The sequence below is a fragment of the Rhea pennata genome, chromosome 2 (genome assembly GCF_028389875.1).
Source record: "Rhea pennata isolate bPtePen1 chromosome 2, bPtePen1.pri, whole genome shotgun sequence".
In the NCBI taxonomy this organism is placed as follows: domain Eukaryota; kingdom Metazoa; phylum Chordata; class Aves; order Rheiformes; family Rheidae; genus Rhea; species Rhea pennata.
Window position 1 is genome coordinate 134320069 of NC_084664.1, and position 20783 is coordinate 134340851.

Here is a 20783-nt window from a genome sequence, read left to right on the forward strand (position 1 = left end):
AGTACTACAAGTGTAACGATGGAGTTCTCTGCACTGCAGGAGGCCACAACTCCCTAGACTCTGCAGGCAGATGGGGACTAAAAAGGTAACGCTGCAGAAGGAGGGCCACCCCGTCTTGCTTACCTCACACTGCTGCCTGAAGTACCAAGTTTAATAGATCTTAAGAGATTTTCAGCTGCAAAAAGGATAGCTTAAAGCCTGTAGTTTTCATTTCTCCTCCAAGACTAAGCAAACTTCATAGTATTTTAGAAGTCTAGAGTACTCTAAAAAGAGTTCATATAGAATTTTGCATAATGTCAGGTTGTTCCGTTTGTATGTTTAATGCTGCACTGAAGAAGTATAACAAGTTTGCTCCCTATAGAAAAATTCAAATATTCAACTTCATTAGGCCTTCCGATGCTTCACTAGCAAAACAGGCTTTAAGTTTATAGTAGAAGCATCCACAACACATTGCTTTATAAAAGTCTTACAGGACTCTAGTAAGAATACTTAAGTTTCAGAAGAAGGTATGACTAAAAGCCGGAATAGAACCTTAAAATGATAACAGGTACTGCATCTGTGTAAAACTAAAACACAAAAACAAAGCTTTTATTACTCATTTTTATGAACATAGTAATTTTTTTATTTGTATGTCCATCAGAATTCATACATTTAAGCAGAAAACTTGAAGTGTTTCATGGTTGAACTACAACCCATTTTATAGGAGACTATCTTGCTTTACAAGTTCTCATGTGCTAGCCAACCTATCAGATCACTGGGTAAATTATTCCAATCCTTGAATACTTTGAATTCCTTAAATTCAGCTTTAGACAAGAAACATGCAATACTTATAAGAGCACAATATTTTCAAGTTATTTTGCTGGAAACTCAGGGCATGAGTAATCTTACTGTGCCTAAAATTAAGGCGACAGTGTTCACTGATGGTAAGGAATTTCCAACAGATGGTATTTTATTAAAAGGGTCTCTGACATTAAGACGTAATGAGTTAGGTTGTGCAATTCCTCAACAGACACATGGACTCAATTTTCACTTTGTAGCTAAATGGAGCATGCCAATTTTCTTTCCTTATGCCCAAATACCCTTTTCAGTTGCTGAAAAGTCAAGAAGAACATTTTCACATAAAACTTGTGACTCCAGTTCAGGATCAGAAGTCTGAAAGAAATGGACTGTAAGTATTTTGAAGCTTGTTTTCCCTATTTGATGACTTTAATCAGTTTATAAGTTTTGTGAAACTTCTAGGGGTTTAAATATAAATACAGAATGCCTACCTTATCCACATTCATTCTTTTAAATGATGCTTGCAGAAGTTTGAAGTTGTGAATGTATTCATGCTCCAGCTTTGCTTGAAACTTTACTTTCTTCAAGCTAATGCACCCTGGGAACAACATGTCCATGAACTGGCAGTAAGCTGCTCCTGTAACAAGACAGTGAACTGACATTAATCCAGGTGCACCCACCTAAGACCAAATGTCATCTTTTGTAAGAGGAGAAAACAGTTGTGCTGAATAAGTCACTGCTGTAATTCATTTAATAGTACGATCCAAAGACCTACTTGTCTACGGTATGCTGAACAGTGTGACACAATTAATACGGAGTTTTTCCATTCAGTCTGGATGCACCATGCACTGTTGTGCAACATCTGAAGTACCACCACTGCTAACAAAATGTAAATCTTTCTTTTATTAAAAACTGATGTTCTTGAAGTCCCTATACACAGTAGAACTGTCCATACAGGGAGAAGATGGCATTCAAAAGTTGTGAGTTATTCTACAGCCCAATGGCAATCAAGTCCACAGCAATCACTCAAGACTGCATCATGGTTTTTAAACCACGGTTTAAAAACAAGACTGCAAAGCTCCAGCTCATGGATACACACTAGTCAGTTTTAAAAACAAACATCATTACTGACTCTGCATCTCTGGTGAGAAACATTTCTGTAAGAGGCCTTTAGCATAGTCCACCTACTGTCCATGGATCTCGTAAGCTGGGCTGCCAGCTTTAGTTCCCAGGCAAAACAAGATTACTGAGTTCAACTTCGAGGGCTATGTGAATTTAGATATTAGCACACAGCGAGTGAGTGTGCGAGCATGTGTATGTGCAGTCCCACACAGGACACAGCTAAGTGTTTGGTAAAATGTCTAAAAAGCATACTGAATACAATTAATAGGAGTAGTTTCTATTGTATGCAGAGTTCTTCCTCCTGGAACATTTTCATGTCACCATCACCTGCCAAAGAAGTTTTTATTACTACAACACTCAAGTGCTTGGAAAATTTAGGCTTGCAAATGTTTGAGGAAATCAGAGAAAAAACAATTTCAGTTCTTTAAGAGAGAGCTCTCTACTCCATGAAGTGCTTTATATGCAACACAGATCCACTGAAGACCATTTCTGAAGTAGAAAAGCATGGAGCATTGTCGCCTCTACTGAGTGCGCAGACCAGGGAAGCGATCACCTAAGTACTCATCGCACGTTACATTTCATGTCCACAGAAAGGACTTCTGTGCATTTAGTGCAGATAAGTTTTGATAAACATGTCAAGATCTCACCTAATGGTTTAACTCAGTATCTACAAGAACTACCTTCATCATAAAATAATGCTCTTTAGTGCTTAGAGAGAGGCCAAATTAACAAAACTGGTTCCTGGCTTGTCCAGTTTTACAACAGGGACAATGATAATTTAAACTTTACCAAATTTGCCTCTATCAGTGTGCATGCATGCATTTTGAAGGGACTAAGTCCCAAATAGTTCTTATTTGCTGTATCCATCCAACCATCACATAAAGAGTTACAGAGCTTGTAACTTCCCCAAAGGCAAAGTAGACTTTAAGACCGGAGTCCAAAAAAGTTATCTAATATATTGACATAAGATTTGATAAGGGACTGACTAAGATCAAGCTTTAGTGCTTTTTAGTGCTGAAAACCACTGGTATCTTTTAAAACTATTTTTGCATTGCCTAGCTTTGTGGGAGAAAACTGGAAAAAAAATCTGATGTTTCAAGGACACCCTGTACTTGGTTGTTTGCAATGGTTTTGATATGGTTAGGAATCAAAGTGAAATATTCCCTAAATGAAAAGGAGCCTTCTGGCAAGTTACAAACGTCAGATGATACACTTGCATCTTCCTGTAGAAAGCTATGAAAACAAAATTATTTATTCAAAATTAATTCTGAGCAAAATAACTAATAAATATAAACCAACAGAAAAATGATAGAAAGCACATACATACAGATTATTGTATCACTTGATTACATTTATTACTATTTCACGCAAACGGACTATTATGCAATCATTGTGCATGTTATAAATTGAACTCGTTGCCAACTCTGTCCTTTCATCTCCCCCCACCCTTACCAAATTATAAGCTTTACTCTGATATTTAAGTAACTGCCTGAAGGGTTTGAAAATTCACTGCACAACCTTTCATCTATATCTTTTTAGAAATCTAGAAACCTATAGTGTTCACATGAGATATTTTTTTTTTCCTTCTGCTGGTAATACAAATTCCTTTTGCATGCCTTTAGACAGAGTCTCACTAAGCTTAAGACTCTAGTTAAGATGCTTCTCCATGTTTTCTTCTCATCATTCTGGCAGATGTCTCCATACTTTTTGCTAATCAGGAGGTGTTTCTAGGTCCACAGAATACTCAAGGGCGGGAAACACTGGAATATATCCACAGTACAGTATAAACCTCACCTGTGGTCTCCGATACAATAATGAATTCTGCTGCCAGAGCCCAGCAGTAAGATTTTATTACATTGACAAACACAATTTATTACAGTGTTCCTTCCTGAAGTACAGTGGTAACATAAATACAGCATGAACTAAACACTATAAAATACAGAAAGAGGAAACTCTTTGTGACTCCCAAAAGACAGAAGTCTACCTACCCCTGCAACAGGAAAAAAAAAAAAAATCAGGAGTACCATTACAGTTAACTGTGACTACCTGTAATCCAACTTGACATTGAGCTTAAATATATAGATATTTATACATAATACAACTATTTTATTTATAGGTTTACCTCCTAAAGCTTGTAAATTAATTGATAACTGTCCTATTGCATTTCAGTGCTAAACCTTCACGGGGCAGAGTCAGGACTTCACTTTCTACATCAATGACTGCCGAGATCTCGGAGAGCTAGAGGAAAGAGCAGCCCTCCTCAAGAAATACAGGATTGCTGAGCCTTTACTTCTCAGCCAGAAACATATAAAGAGACTTGGTTCTCTGCACACTGGAGAACATTTTGAGCCTATTTAACTTACTACACTATTGAACTTTCAATATAGCTGCAGGGAAAGGAATACTTAAAAATATAGTGAAAACAGCAATAGAGATAGTGACACCATGGCTTCTGACACATACCTCCTGTATAATTTATGTGAAAAATGGGGTTTTATGCCACTATGTTTTATACAAGATTAAAAAATTTCTTTACATTTTCTACAAAAAGAAAATCTAACAAACATATGCATGAGTGTTGGAAACACTGTCCAACCAGAATTGCTATCTCAGAGTTAATAAGTCTTCATTACCAGCAAACTGTTTTATATGCATAAACATGCACACACACACACACACACACACAATCATCTGAAATCTCTTCAAGTGAAAGATGAAAACTACAGCTGGTAGCGCTCCAGGAGAGGGATTATTGAGAATGTGGCAGGCACATCAGTGTTAAAACCCTCCTATTCTGTTTTAGCTAACACAAGCAATTCAGAATCACAGTGTAAAAACTCATTTAAATTTTTTCATCTAGAACTTTTACGCAGTCATTGGGTACAGGAGCTATTCAGGGGCAGGGTCCCAGAAAGCACCGGATTACCTGCCGGCGAGCGGTCCCCGCTCTCGACCCAGTCGGCAAGTGGAAATCCTGTGTAGCTCACGTAGAAAACTGAGGGCGAAACTGCTCAGTCAGACTTGTTTTAAATATTTATAAGAAAATAACTGAGTGGAGTCACTGTTACGAGACTCACTAGCCTTGAATCTGGCTAATACGCTTTGATGCTGCTCCTTAGACCAAGGGGAGACGTATGGCTTGGTTTTTCCTCCCCTTCTTCCGGAGGGATTTCACCGTGGCCGGGATCCAAAGGCCAAGCGGCATCGGCACGCTCGCGGGGGGCGGCTGCGGACACGCGGGGCCGACCAGGCTCCCAGTCAGCCAGCGGGGCTGCTGCCCTTTGCTGGGCTCCCCCACCGACGCTCGGAGTGCAGCACGCGGTGCCGAGCAGGCAGGCGCTGCTCTAGGAGGGGAAGGGATGTCGAGAACGAATTAAAACACAGAAGAAACTTTTTAAAGCTGTCACAGTTGAAAAGCTTTGGTGAATGCAGTAGCAATGCTGGAAACTCAGCAGAGTCATAGAATGGTAAGGTCGGAAGGGACCTCTGGAGATCATCTAGTCCAACCCTCAGCATAGCCCCGTACGGGGATTGAACCCGCAACCTTAACTTCTACTGTATTTATAAAAATCAGTACATTTTCTACACAACAATCAGAACATTTTCTACATTTTCTCCTTTGAGTACACAAAAGTGAACTCGTTCTAGCTTTCCCTCCCCATACCTCCCTTTCCCTGCTTCTCCTTCCCAGTTCATATTGTTTTATAATTCGCTCTGAGTCATAGGTACTTTCAACATCATGGATTTTCATTTTTCTCCTGTCTCCTCATTTTCCTTCCTCCTCTTCCAACACTCTACAAATGCATAAAAGTGTGTTCTTGATAATCAAAAATGCTTCTGCTTCTGACTATTTAAATTAAAAATAAATTAAAGCATATAGCAGTGAACACAGCAGAATACTGTTCACTCAGAGACGCTGCTTTCTATGAAAGGTCCTAGACTTCTATGTGAGAGCTAGATTAGATGCCTGTTTTTTGAATGGGTATGGTTTTACACTTAAAAAAGACTACTGAAATAATTACTCACAACCTAACTTCCTCTTTTAATGTGAAAGACTACAACATAAGCTCAGCTATTTCCAGTTTGCTCTTTGTCACCCTGAAGGATGAGTTGGATCAATCCCTCACGTCAACTAGCAGAAGACCGTCTCTCCCTGTTCATCCCTCCATCCCCTACCATGTGTAGGGTCAAAAGATCCCAGAAAGACACACAAAACCATACCAGACAACACTGGAACAGACAGGACCTGTCTGTGTTGGGGGGGCATCTTATTTTAATTCCAAGGTCAAAATCACAGCAAGAGAAACTAAGTTTTAGACTGGTGCTTTGCTAGAAATGTTTAGGAAGAACATGCTTCTAAAATAGCATGGAATTCAAGTTCAAATATTTCAAGCATATCCTAGTAGCACTGATTTTCAGCTAGTCAATTTTGAACAACTGTATCTGGAAAAAGGTTAATCACATATTTTTCTAAGAAATTAGTATTTTTTTTCTTTAATTCTTCAAATTATTCATTCACCCTGAAGTTGCAACAATGTCACCACATATCTGGGGGGGAAAAAAAGCACTATTTGTATGTACTTCAGTCATAAGCACTTTAACTTATCAGTGGTGGTGGCTAATGGTGATGGGAAAGTACACACACCCAGTGCTTCTGTTGATGGGATCAAAACAAAAAAAAAAAAAAAGTAGTATCTTGCAAGGAGCATGTGTGACATAATAGTTTTGATGAGAAAGGGGGAAAAAATGCAGTGATTCTTTACACTACAGCAGCATTTTAGGCTCACCTTTTAGCTCAGATTTCCCAGAAGTGCTTCGTTAGAAATGCTTTTGAAATAGCTGAATAGTAGGTTTTTGACTTATATATTGGAGTATAAAGCTTAGATTTTCCTTTAGATTTCAAATGCTTATGTTCTGTCATGCCACGCTTCAGTGGTTTTTAAAAACATTTTCGGTGATAACTGGGCAGGTCTGTGAGCATGAAGTCGTATTACATATAGCCACGTGGTTAATAGGTAGTACAATTCCTGTTGAGCACTTCACTGCAAGACACAGTCTTCCAAGTCCTAATTGCCTTTCCAGCAGCACCCATACAACCTACGGTGCAGATCACCACAGAATTCAATTGCTCCAATGAAATAATCTGATTTAAGAGGATCCAGCCCCCTGCAATTTACTGGTGCTTAGTAGTAACAGGGGCCATACTGAAACTTAACTGATAACTGTCATATTGCATTTCAGTGCTAAAGTTTAGCACTGTTTAGCACATTTAGTGAAGAGGAGAACTTAGCAGTTCACTGGACCATACTGTAAGCCATCAACAAAGCAACTGTTTCAAGCTTCCCTTCCTCAGTAACAGTCTTGCAAGGGCACTTAAAAAAAAAAAAAAAAAAAAAAAGATGCAGTGTAGAGTGCAGAGCTGCAAATAGTTGCACGAGCACAACTGACTCCGTGAGCGCAGAATGAGTGCCTGCATAGACAGGGACCTCTTAATGCAGCTTTGCTAACATCGAAAACATACAGAACTGTCTACGTCCTGCAAACCTAACTGACTATTATTGAGACATGCTTCTAGACTACAGAAAATCCTATGCCACACAGGGAGGGATATGTTTGACATAATCCAGATATCCACCCAACTTTTTAAATAACTGGAGGGAGGTTTCCTCTGTGTTAACTTATATTCTTAGTTTCTTAAGTATGTATATCATTAAGTTGCTCATGAATTATACAGAATTTTTAATTCTTAATTTTTAGTAATAATTTATTTCAGAATTCATTAATTTTGAAATGGGCAGAAAAAGACAATTTCAGAAAATGTATTTCCCATGTAACTTAAAATAGCCATGTATCCCACTATGCCTAAAGAAAAAAAAAAGTAGCAGACAAAATCTGACAAGCTCTTAAAAAAAAAAAGGGAGGGAGATACAGCAACTGTGAGAGACAGTGTTATGAGTAATTAAATAAAAAAGTGAAAACTTTCTTTAAGTTCTATTCCTTCCAAATTCTTAATGAATGACATTTTAAGAAAGAATTAGTATTGGCCAAAAGTCTCATGATACTGCTTTGCAAGTCTCCTTAGAAAGTTTTGAAAATGATCTTAAATCCTATCATCAACATTTATTGTATTTCTTTAATCCGAAACATCATATGGAAGACATCAAGAAGTCATTTACACTGAGTATCCTCAGTGTTGCAGGACCCAAGTACAACATGTCAGTTCCTTGAAACATGCCTTGGTTTCAACAGTACATATGGGATCAAGCCATGTTTTAACCATGTTTCCAAATTACTCTAGAGACTGAGGCTTTGCAAGGCTGCAAGCTGAGAAAAAACAACATTGCTATACGCTTCAGCTCAGCCTGTACCAGTACCCCAACACGTGCAGAAACCACGCTGGCAACAAATGCTCTAACAAGGTCCTATCACGCAGATTTTAGTAACACACATGTAGGAAGTTAATGGCTTAACACTGATGCAGAGCAAAATACATCTTCAGAACCATGAAAACTGAAACAAATACGCAACCAAGTCGCTAAACATACTCCCTTTGCCTATACAAATGACATGCAGAAGAAAAAAATCCTTCTCACCATTTCTCTGTCTTGCAAGTAAGCTTCTCCTCAGCCACCTCAGCCTTGCTCTCAAGATCCTTACTGTGTGCCACACCAAAACCAGAGAGAAAAGCCCCTTCCAACACTGACTGCACCTCCCAGGGGAGCTTGTCTGGCTCACTGCTTCGTATTGATACTGCAGGAGCTTAAGGCAAGCCGGTGCCGGATGCAGGACAGCTGCACTCCAAATGCCGCTGTGCTGGTAAACCTAGCGACTAGCCCCCTTAGCAGAGGGCTTGCTGCAAGGCACCAAGGCACCAAAACACCTCTGACAACCTTCACAAGCAAAAGAACAAGTTTCCTCACTGCAAATCACCAGCCAGCAGGGACAACAGGCCAGTACAGACGGTGATGAAGTTCTCCCTAAAAAACGTAAGCTGCAGAGATGACGCAAAGTCAATGAAGAAAAAACATCTGCCCTATCTCCTGCTTTCCCTCCTTCTAGATGGGGGGGGGAGGGGAAGGGAAGAGTACTAAAAATTTATCTATAAAGTGACCACAACATATTTTCACAGTAGAAGGAGCTCCAATCAAGATATACTATAATGCCAGCAGTCACCATAAGAAAAATTCCTGGTCATGACTGCCTTTACCCAAGGCATCTGTGGAGAAAGCATCACAGTCCAAAATTTCAAAATGCATGTGCTTTTACATGCTCATTTTATAATACAGACATTTGTTAAAAGCAAGGAAGGAAACAAAATGCATTTAATCCTTGATCTTTGCACACAAATTCAGAAAGACAGAAGACTGGTACACACTGGAGGCTAGACAACTTGCAAGTTTGTAGTTCTATGGAGAATTTTCAAATGCAGAAAGAAAATAAGGTGAGATTCTGTATCTGCTTCATCTCAAAGAATCACTTGAATTCAGCTGAGCCAGAACTTACACTTCATTTCAAACTGCATTTTTTTTCCTATGTACATATGCTATTTCTAGCTTCCTTGCTCATAACTTATACAGCTTATACACTTCGTACTGCTTCTTTACAATTCATATGCCAGCTCTCTGTAATTTTCTGTAATCATCTCCTGCCTGACTCTTATTTTGAATTTACTCTCCTGTAGCAGCCAAACACTCAGTATTCCCTATAGCTGAAAAAGTCTTAGGGAAAAAAAAAAAAAAGTTATAAGCTATTTAGTTAGGATTCTTAGAAAGCCACTGTTTATTCATTGCAAAAATATCATGACTCCTAATAAACAAATAATGTCATACTTCATTTGAAACTCCTATTCTCCATGAATATGGCTGTTGTACAGGGGGTCCTACTACATTAAATCTTACCAGTTCTCTATCATTACTCATTCACTTGAATTGAATTAAATGCTCCCTAGTCTAATGCCCACCTAAAAGCAACACACTGTATAAACGTGGTTTACAAATTTCAAATGCAGGTTAACAGTCTTGCGGAAAGTCAGCCTGGAGACCAACACTGACAAAATGACACTTCCTAAAGCTAAAAGAATTCTCTTGCTTTGAGACACTCAGAGAGTTTTTCCCACTTGTATTGTCAAAACTAAACTACCAGAGGAGATGCAAACTAAATTTAGACCCTCCAGGGCGGCATTCATCCATAACCTGGTCTTTCTGGCACATCACTGCTACAGCAGGCATTCAAAAAGCTCAGGGGACACTACACTTTGCTCGGCCTACTTAGCAAGGACAAAAACACATCTAAGACTCAAGAAGAATACAAATACTTTATGACTAAGCCAGCTTCTTCCTTTGCTGCTTCTCATTCGAGCTCTGTTGCTGTAACTGGCAACTGGGAAACAGGCTGGCATTTCCAAAGCACGTACACTATCAAAGCCACTTCTCCACAACAGTGGAAAAACAAAGGCTGATTGATTTTTCTTTATTAAGAACTGTCACATCAAGCTTTAGGTATGCTTTCGAGCTCTGAATAAAGGCATTAGTAAAGGCAGAACGTCATATTATTCCTTACTGTTTAACTTCAAAATGTCCAAAATTAGTGCTAGGCTTGATAAAAATCTTAGGCACACGTGAAGTCTTGCATTCAGGTGCTGAACACCAGCATGTAAGATGATGATGATCACAGCTAGGTGGCTCATGCCTCCTTAAAAGAAAACTTCTGTGCTGTTCATTCAAACTCAGCCCCTCTCATTTCTGGAGCCTTGTTTTTAGTTTTTTGCGGTCTTTAGAGTACTCCTTACTGCAAGGAATGAATACAAACTGAATATTCACATGACAGCCTGACAAATCTTAACACCTTTTTCTTGAAAAGAAGAAAAGTCCATACAGTTTTACATTAGCATATAAAAATCCAGTTGCAGTGGCTCTGTAACTCACTGTTAATACTGTGAAATGCTTCATCGTGTTATAGCACTTCCCACATATTCCTTCTCTTTGAAGTTTTTGAGAAATGCTCATATTTTATGGCAACTAATGTTAAGCAGCATGAAGCCTGCAAATGCTTTAAGGAACATCAACTAAAGGAATGCTAGAATGAATGAGAGAGACCACCAGTTCTCACGCTATGGTCCATACTGTGCTTGCTGGTGGTTTGCCTTTTACTTGGCCCGTGGTCATCTGTGCTACCACTCCTCCTAGTTTCCATCTGGTAAACTACACTAAATAAACTACACATTCATTAAATAAACTACTTGTAGTTTACATGGTAAACTACACTGAATACAGAAAGATTCCCACAGTTTATTTTCTGCCTACCTTCACTACCTACAAGGATGTTTTGCAACAGCCTCTGAGAAATGATCTACGCAGTCTCAAATGGAAAGGAACTAGCCCAAAAGACTACTGTGCTCTAGTATCTGCAGTCATCTAGTAGAGATTAGATTCAACAGTTCACACATTAAAGTCCTTTGAACCACAACAGAAAGGACTGTACTAGCATGAGAGAATGCTTCCTCATATAAGGAAATATAAAAGCCCATTTTGGGATTCTAATGAACATTCATGTAAAAGTAGCAATATGTAAGCCAAATTGCGAAATTCAAATTTATAGGTTTATGAGATATGAATGTAAAAGCATCAAGTAACAATAGCAATTAATACAACCCAGGAAATTCTAAAGGAATGAAAGATCAAATTTATACAAGATAGGAGCAAGCATTCTAATGAAACAAGTTTTTTTTTCTGTTTTTCCCTTGTGGTATGTCCTAAAATCCTTATTGGAGGTCACAGAAAAGAGTTGTATAAGAAGCTGCGCAATAAAATGGGACAGTGAGTTTGTGACAATTTCCACACTTCTGCCTGCCTGCCTTACCCAGCTGAAGTCTCTACATCCAGATCTTCTTAAGTAAATTTAACTAATTGTCTTCTGCATAATCAAAGCTTTCTTAGATCACCTCTTCCCTATTTTGGGAAAGTTGTTTTTGTAAGCCCACACACATTTAACTTGATGGAAAGCTAACTTCAAAAGCTTCCTTTCAACTGTTTAGGAGCATATGAATAGCTATGTGGGAACAAATCAATAACTTACCCTGTCTAGTATACTTCCTGCTTCAAACAATGGCAAATGTTGGGTATTTTGGAAAGAAAATGTGCATTTTCTTGTATCTTTCAATTTCTTTATAGGTATCCATATATACACTTGTATATAGAATACACACATGTGCACCCTCAAGCCTAGATCTCCTCAATATACAACCCACCAAAAGCAAATACTCAGACTAACTTCCAGAAATGTAAATATAACAATAGATAGGAATAACATTTCAATTTCAAGTTCTTTGACAGCTGTTAAACTTATATCTCATGTTCTGATGTCATTAGTCATGTCAATCAGTAACTAAGTATATATCAGTTACTTACATGCATTTTAACCTGCACTTTGTCAACCTTAATTTCATGATCATTGCATTTCTTTAAGCATGTCAGACTGCTGCTAAAGATCAGATTTGTTTTGTTTGTTTGTTTGTTTTGAATTAAAAAAAATATGCTATAGGGTTGTCATCTTCAAATGGATTTCCTCTATCTTTCAGGAAACATCTATGAGAAAGAAAAATCATCAAGAATGGTAGGTAAAATCCAAGTATCTGAAGAAAATACCTCATTTATGCATTTCAACTGGACCAGTAAATAGCTGAGAAGTGGTAATTTAGTTTCAGTTCTATGCATTAGAGCATTGTGGTTGTAAATAAGATATTCCCAGCATGTCACTAGTGTCTGGAGAGAGTGATCTAGTTAGATCTCCTCCAACACAAACATCTTCAATTTTAAAAATCACAGTAGGAAATCAGAAAGAATCACTCCCCAAGGGCATCTTGTGTTCTCAGTAAAGCACTGGCCTTTGTCTGTATCATTTCTAGTCATCATCTAGTTATAAAATCCTGTTATTTCACATACATCTTGTGGCTTCCACTTTGGTTAATCAAAGTGTCCAAAATATTGAAACCATTACTGTTTTACAGAGCTCACTACTAAATTTACTTACAGGAGTTCAGTCACGTTTAAAGAGAAACAGGCAAATTTGCCTGACAAACTGCTGAAACATCTTACAGCAGCTAAATGTTGGTTTCCTACATTTCATATTTTTCTTCACTTCACACAGTCATACTTTGAGTATTTTTATGCAAACAGCAGCAGGGATTTCAGAACCCTTACCAGGAATGAACAGGTGCTGGAGAATTTTATTCACTTGGGTTTGCTGTAATCTGTCACATTTTAGCTATATCCGCTCTCTCTCTAAAAAGATACCTCCCTGGTAGCATTAAAACACAAAAGCTTACCATTGTATTCTTTTCTTGCTTTTTATTACTTCCAAGTATCTTCTGCTACAATCATGCTGCTCACCTCTGCATTTGTCACGCTTTCTCAAGGCACTTTATCTTTCCATAATTAACATGGACACAGAAACGTTTCCTTTGTTTCCTACGTTAGCCTCTTTTCTCAGAGAAACTGTTTTATGTCAAAGCTAGAAGTTATCTATTTTCAGCAAATCAGACTTTTAAAGTGGTTTTAAAATAAACATTGGTAAAACATACCATATTTTCTTACCTGAACAGAGTTGTTCGACTTTTGTGTAGTTTAAAGCTAATATATCATTAACCCATGCGATGATGTCATGTCTGCTCATAGTCTCTTGGGTTATAGAGGTAGAGTACACGTTGACCGCCATTCCCCAACTAGGAAAAAAAAGGACAAAAAAAGTATTTTTGACATTTTGGTAATTGTTTTCCAAACAGAATGAATTTAAACAGCTTGTTCAGAGACAGGGAACAAAAAGAAAAGCTGCATTACTACAGAACCTTCTCTTTTATGGAGAAAGGAGGCTCATTTTTAATCTTAAGCAATGTATATAACCTTCCCAATGTCCTCTTAGAATCTATAAACATATTTCTCTTGCTGTCATTGTACTCAAATAACATACAAGTCTGCATACATACAAATCTCTCTCCTTCATGCTAATGAAGTAGGAACAAAATGAATCAAATATAGCCTAAAGATATAAAGACAGAATCAGAAACCTGGTGTTGTCATTTAGTGTTGCATGAATACACAGATTTGGTATCTCCACAACACCTTTTGCAATTGCAAGATGATCATATTCCCTAAATCAGTATTTTAGTTTAAGATAATTTACAGAAGATTAAGCTGTTCTGTTTACTCAAATACTGAATTCTTACTCAGATAGAGACCTTTTGGATCATCAATTCAGTGTCCAGCAGTTACACAGCATGCCAAATAATCCTTTTTTAAAATTTACGAACCTCTATCCTAAAAGTAAGTCAAATGTGTACTCCCCACAGTCCAGTTAGAAAGCTGATTTAAAGGAATTGAGTTCTGAAACATTATGAACATTTCCTATTCAGTTCAAATCCACTTATTCTTCTGCTACCACTATCCTACAGTTCAAATGGCTTTTCCCTCCCCAGAACTGATTTCCTGACGTGTTAGAGATTGCAAATAGAGTCTGTCCCAAAGCCCAGACAGGCTAGATTAAACAGATCAATTCTGAGTCTCTGATAAAGTCACATTTTCTTTTACTAGTCATTTTAGTAGTCCTTCTTGAATACAGCTACATGGAATTCAAATCACTGTTCAAAAAAACTTTCACCAAGACCTTGGATAACAGCACTTTGTGCTGAGAATTTTCACAGCCACATCGTTTCACAGAATGGTTGAGGTTGGAAAGGACCTTTAGAGATCATCTAGTCCAAAGCCCCAGGCGCTCAAGCAGCGTCAGTTAGAGCAGGTTGCCCAGGACTGTATCCAGATGGCTTCTGAATATCTCCAAGGAGGGGGACTCCACAACCTCTCTGGGGCAACCTGTTCCAACGCGCAGTCACCCTCACAGTGAAAAAGTTTTTCCTTATGTTCAGGCAGAACTTCCTGATTCAGTTTGTACCCGCTGTCTCTCGTCCTTTCGTTGCACACCACTGAAAAGAGTCTGGCCCCATCCTGTCTACATCCTTCCTTCTGATATTTATAGACATTGAGAAGATCCCCCCAGAGCCTTCTTTTCTCCAGGCTGAACAGTCCCAGTTCTCTCAGCCTTTCCTCATATGAGAGATGCTCCAGTGCCTTCATCATCTTAGCAGCACTTTGCTGGATTTGCTCCAGTAACTCCATCTCTCTCTTACACTGGGGAGTCCTTCACTAGACACAGTACTCTAGGTGGACCTCACCAGGGCCAAGCAGAGTGGAAGGCTCACCTTCAAGATTTCTTTTTTTTGTCTTAAATACATCTTCCTAGACAATCAAGGCCTTTTTCAGCAAGTATTTATAACTGACAGCAGGATTTATCATCAGTACCCAAATGCATATATGAGATGCATACTACTGATTTTTATTCCATTTCTATTATGCGACACTAGCCACATCTTTCTGTTTGGAGATGTTGCTAAGAAAGATGAGCATATTCAAGCTTATATCATCAGCAGTTTCAAAAAGCTCAGCCAAGTCATGATTCATGAAAATAGTAAACAACAATGTTCCCAAAACTAATCCTTCAGGAAGTCCACAAGTGAAAATCAGAAGTATAGCATCATTCAAAAATGATCAAATAATCAGCAAGTTGTAATATTATTCTTCAAAGGAAATGGTTTGGTTGGAACTTCACGCTTTTTTCTCTAGTGACATCACCGTCTAGTGACATCTCATAGATAACACAATTTGCTCCCTGCAGCACCGTCCTGCTGTGTCAGCCTTGGACCTCAACCTTCCTACTCAGTAAAGGAGAGCAGGATCTCATCGGTGGAATCTGAGGCTTGCCTGGATTATTCTCTTTGAGGATTTACAAAGACGCAACAGATTTGAAGCTTCATAAACAATTCTGCAGAGAACATAATGCCTGCAAGTTACCTCAATCCATTTTTAGGTAGCTGGAGCAAGTGGGCTAGATTTTTTTTTTAAGGCACGAAACGACTCAATAACATCTAAGTGTACAGATACATAGAGCAGAGGTGATGATCAAAACACATGAAGTTTGGGATAGAAGTCGCTTTTTTAAAGCGAATTTCACAGACAGAGGAGGTCATTTAAATTGTCCGCATCTACTGATGTGAAGAACCAAAATACAAAGTTCCCAAATTTGCCTTATCAGAGAGAGAGAGAGAGAGAGGCAGGCCAGTCGAGGTAAATCAGCCCTCAGAAATCAGGCTCTGATAGGCTACTGTCAGTATCCAGAGCAATTTGTTTAGGAGCGGACTGCCTCCCTACCCACGTCTATATGGGCACATCCCAGTACAGAACAAATTAGACTCTCCTCAGCCTGTGAAGTTCTTCCAACTTGGAGCTTCCTGCAGGCTCCCAGACAACACAACTAACTGTACGAACACTGCACTGTATTCAGCCTTAGGTTAGCAAAGGTTGTTCTCTTGGTACACATTAAGCTCCTGGAATGAACCGAGTGCAGGATTTAGAAATAGGGAGTGCCCTATTATTCTTAAAACCACATTATTACGGCTAATTAGGAAAACCGAGCTTCTAGCACTAGAATTGGAGATAGATTGTACAGATAAAAAGCACCTTTGTTACTCATGGTATCTCAAGTTTAAAACTTAATTTCTACCACATTTTAGTATTTTTAGCTCTTTTATAGATATTTTTAGCTTTTTTATAGTAGAAAGATACTAATATTTTCACTATTAAACAGATTAAACACTTTGTAAAAACAAAGTAACAATTTAATAGTGAATTTAACACCCATTTAAGATTCACAATATTAAGTTTAATATTAAACCAACAGTTCAATATGGAACAGTCCACTCGTTCTAAAGAGGCCAAAATATTTAGATAACATTTAAACATTTTAGATAACATTTGAAATAAAGCTACTCTGGTTTTGGAATTGCCATTATTTTGCTCAAATTTTAATTGGCCTCCTTAGGCCAAGCAAAACACTCAACAATCATCAGCTCCCAGTAATGAAAGCAGCAAGTCTATCCTGCTAAAAAGATTAAGAATATCTACACGCAGGAAAGAAGCACCACTCTCCTCCCAAAGCAACCGTAAAGAGAGACGCGTGTCTTCCAGTAAGCGAGAGGAGGGCAAACAAGCTCTTCGCAGCACTATATGGGACTGAGAACTATACATCAGGAAATGGTGACAGAATGAACAACCTGAGGTTTAAAATAACATCCCGAAGCACACCTGTAATGTTATTTACACTGTGTCTGCAAACAAAAACAATTATTATGATCTCTGGGTCAAGCAAAAGTTTTGCATATTTGCTGGAGACAGCAGCTTCACATTCCTATACCTATGTTAAGTTGAGTATGCATCAATTTGATTTTAAACAAACCTCTGCAAAATCAGTATTTATTTTGGTAGAAATCAACAAAATTATACAACCCACTATTTACAGTGACTTGGTAACACGTGTCTGAATCTTCTATGGTCTCTTCCCTTGAAAGGGTTTACAACGCCTTTGGTTCCTTCGTCCCCCTCCCTTCTAGGGTTATGTTTTAAACAAACACAGCTAGGAAAGATTTCCTTTACAATAAGTGTGTTCTAATTTGGTGCTCAGATGCACACGTATCCTGTTTGCCACACAGGCAGACCTTGGAAAAAATGAACAACAATTAAATAGAGAAGCTAAGGTATTCTGCGACAAGCTCAATTCCTGCACTTGAACCCCCAGCTGAGACCAGCTTTTTCTAACTGACTCAGTTCCCTGCATGCTGAACTACTAAAAATCTGATCCGGACTCAAAGCCCGTATTAATAAACATCTCTAATGCAATGCAAGAGAAGAGCTGAGCAGGTGGAGACCTGCATGCTCTGTGAACGGCCAAGTAGCTAACAACTTGTTTGTATGTCTTAATATACTACTTATTCCTATCTTCCCAATACATTATTTACATTTTCAACTTGTTATGCCTTCTCTTGTTTAGACTGAAGGCTCTCAAGCATAAAGATGTCACGAGGCTTATACAAGCCTGAAGAACAGCATCCACCTCACGGTGATGTTTAAGTTTCCATCTTCCACACAGATGCCTAGTGACTCCGTAGCAACCACAAGTAGCTTCAAGACAGAAAATCGCATCCTCCACTACACCCACGGGCTTTGAAGATTTAAAGCCTCTAGCAATGCACTGTTACAGTACTGCCTAGATGTGAAAGACTCTCTTTTATTTTACTTGCAAGAAACTGAAATTAAATCCCCAATAAATAAGAGCAATAGACTCTTTACTTGCTAGTTCAAGCCATTTCAGAAAACACTTCCACCCATGCACGACTAAGCACTACAGACATGAGTTCACAGGATTAGTTAGGTGCCAAAAATCATGCACATGCTTAAGTAACTTCCCAAATCAGAATCATACCAGCTCAGCATGTCCAATGGTCAACAGAGTATTTGTTTTTTAAGCCATTACACACAGCACAGAGTCTCCAGGTATTAGGTATTTTCCCATTGCTCTTGCCACAGGTAACAGCTGCTTTACAAGATCTTATCCAGCTGTGTTTAAGGATGGTTTTGCAAGAGCCGTATTTGCTTTGCTTCTTGAGGAGAGGGGAGAAAAGCAGTTGTTGACAGCAGACACTGTCTTATGCCAAAGCAATTGAAACACCAAGATTAGAAGGATTATAGCAATGAATCTATCTCCAATGCAATTACTGATCACATGTGCAATCACCTCTGAACCTACAAAGCTTTCTTGTGTTGTAGAATACGATACTGAAGAATATGATACTGAGTTTTTAAACATAGAGGATATCTGTGTAAAACTACAGAGCCTTCTTGAAGCTGTCCCCTGAAAGGGTTTTTCAGGTGAAAGCTACTGGAAAGCAAAAATCCATGAGAAAGGAAAAATAAATAAATAAATAATAATAAAAAAAAAATGTGAGCCTCTGTGGCCACAGCCCTACAGAAGGAGAATTTATTCTTTACTATAATCCTGAAATGGTAGTTGATTTGCAGCTGGACCTTGCCTGCTATTTTTGCATTTCATTACATACAGCCTTGTCCATACCATTAGAGTCCACTTACTCTTGGAGACATCTTTGCTGAAGGGAATCTCGAGGACAGAAAAATATTAAAAAAAAAAAAAAAAAAAGACAGCACATTCTGTCAATGCACTGTTCTTACCCTACCTTTTGAGCTGTGCTGTGCTCCTCTGGAAAATGCCATTGCAAAAACCAGCTCCCTCAAGGCAGAGTACTGTAACTGAAGTAACTTTTGCAGCAAGCATTATAAAATGCTCTATCCCAGTCAGAAACCTCAAACACTTAGAAATGAATCACTATGAGATATTGCCACAGAAAAAAAAAGCAGAAAATAATGCTCTGGTTGTAATACTGGGAAAAAAATCACACCTTTTAAAATGCTGAATGTCAAACCTCTTGTGCACTGTACCCCTGTTACTAACAGTGTTGAAATATTAAAAATCCTTTATTATTTATGTATCTCATTCACTTCCAAATGCCATTTTAGCTTCACAGCATGGATCTAACTTGAAGACCTAAAATCATGTGAAGCATGCTACAGAGTCGAGACAAGACTGCATCAATCCACGTACATTTTGATTGCTTGAATGCTGCAGCATCACCACCACCTAGCATGCTGAACCGTGTATTTTCTATTGTTCTCATCGCAGTTCTCTGTTTAAAGGCAAGTGAGGTTAGAGCACTAAGAGATTTATTTTGATTGGATTAGTGCATTTTTTTCAGTTTTGTTCTTTTAAATTAGAGACTGCCTGCCAATGCTGGGCTATTCTGACCTACATAAATGTTTATGATGCATATCAAGGCCTGGTTTACACCCTAATCTGAATAACTCCTACATAAACTGATGGTAATTCTGTTCTGTGGTACATAAGGCTTTAGAAAACAAAGAAAAAAGAAGACAAAAACAAAAAACCCATCCATATGGGTTTCTAAGGGGCAGAAAAATACTGTTTCTTTTCCAGACATTCACATCCTTCTGAAAAACACAACCAAAAGCATTCAAACAATATACACAATCTGAGCCAAAAATTCTGAGATGGCCCAACCACCACCACTGCCTTACCCTGTCTACTGCCTACTTTTTGCAAAATACTTTGCTTGAAGTTTATTCACTAAACAGTTGTGAAATTAGGGTAATTTCCATTCAGTGAGTCACTGGAATTTTATAGTTTTGATCAGCCAGCCAGATTTGCACAGCATAAGTGACAATTTTTCATTCTTGGACTACCTTCCGATTCCTTCATTCCTGCTGCCACTGACAGTGTAGAGCAATGGAATACGCTGCCCGTATCATGTCTCCACGGCAATACTAATGGATTTTATGCAGGACTCCCCTTTGCCTGCAAAAGTACAGTACAGCGTTAGCCCTTCACTACATACTGTCTTAATTTGGGTTGGAATTACCTGCATAGCCTGAAAGGCTCTTCCTATCAATTTCTATGAGTAAATGAATCTCAACTAAAAAAAAAATACACTCTGAGCAAAAGATAGAGACTCCAGAAAGGCAGACTTCAGTAGCCTATACGAAACAGAAGCCATTCACAGTCTTTGGCCGACACTGCTTCTAAAAAGGTATATTCACTAAAACTATTTACAAATGAACCACAGCAATGTACAGCATTCTCAGACTAGACCTTAGAAAAACTATAATCTAACACAGCGTTACCAATTCTCAGTGCTGTGAAGACAGGCACTGTTATTTTAGGGAAAGCATGCATGAATATGAATACAAAATGAATGTTATCACAAATTATGAAGGCATTTTTTAAATGAAGAACCAGAGAAACCTTTGAAATGAGCTGAAAGAGAGGAACATGGGCGCTAAAAAATAATATGCTGTTACTTACAATTATTATCTCCACTCTCCTCCACTAAGGCCTTTACCTCTAAAATCTTAAGA

At 38.4% G+C, this 20783-nt stretch overlaps 1 protein-coding gene across 3 annotated transcripts in view; it reads right to left on the reverse strand.

The window, feature by feature from the left end:
• Nucleotides 1-20783, reverse strand: part of MAPRE2 (microtubule associated protein RP/EB family member 2) — a 105886-nt gene that overhangs the window by 27262 nt on the left and 57841 nt on the right. For 2 of the 3 annotated variants that reach the window (XM_062570391.1, XM_062570390.1), the window contains 2 exons: nucleotides 13491-13618; nucleotides 1269-1414 (listed from right to left, as the gene is read on the reverse strand). In XM_062570391.1, coding sequence (XP_062426375.1) covers nucleotides 1269-1414; nucleotides 13491-13611 — 267 coding nt within the window. In that variant the 5' untranslated portion in view covers nucleotides 13612-13618. The remainder of the gene's footprint in view (nucleotides 1-1268; nucleotides 1415-13490; nucleotides 13619-20783) is intronic. The other variant, XM_062570392.1, reaches the window with a different exon arrangement.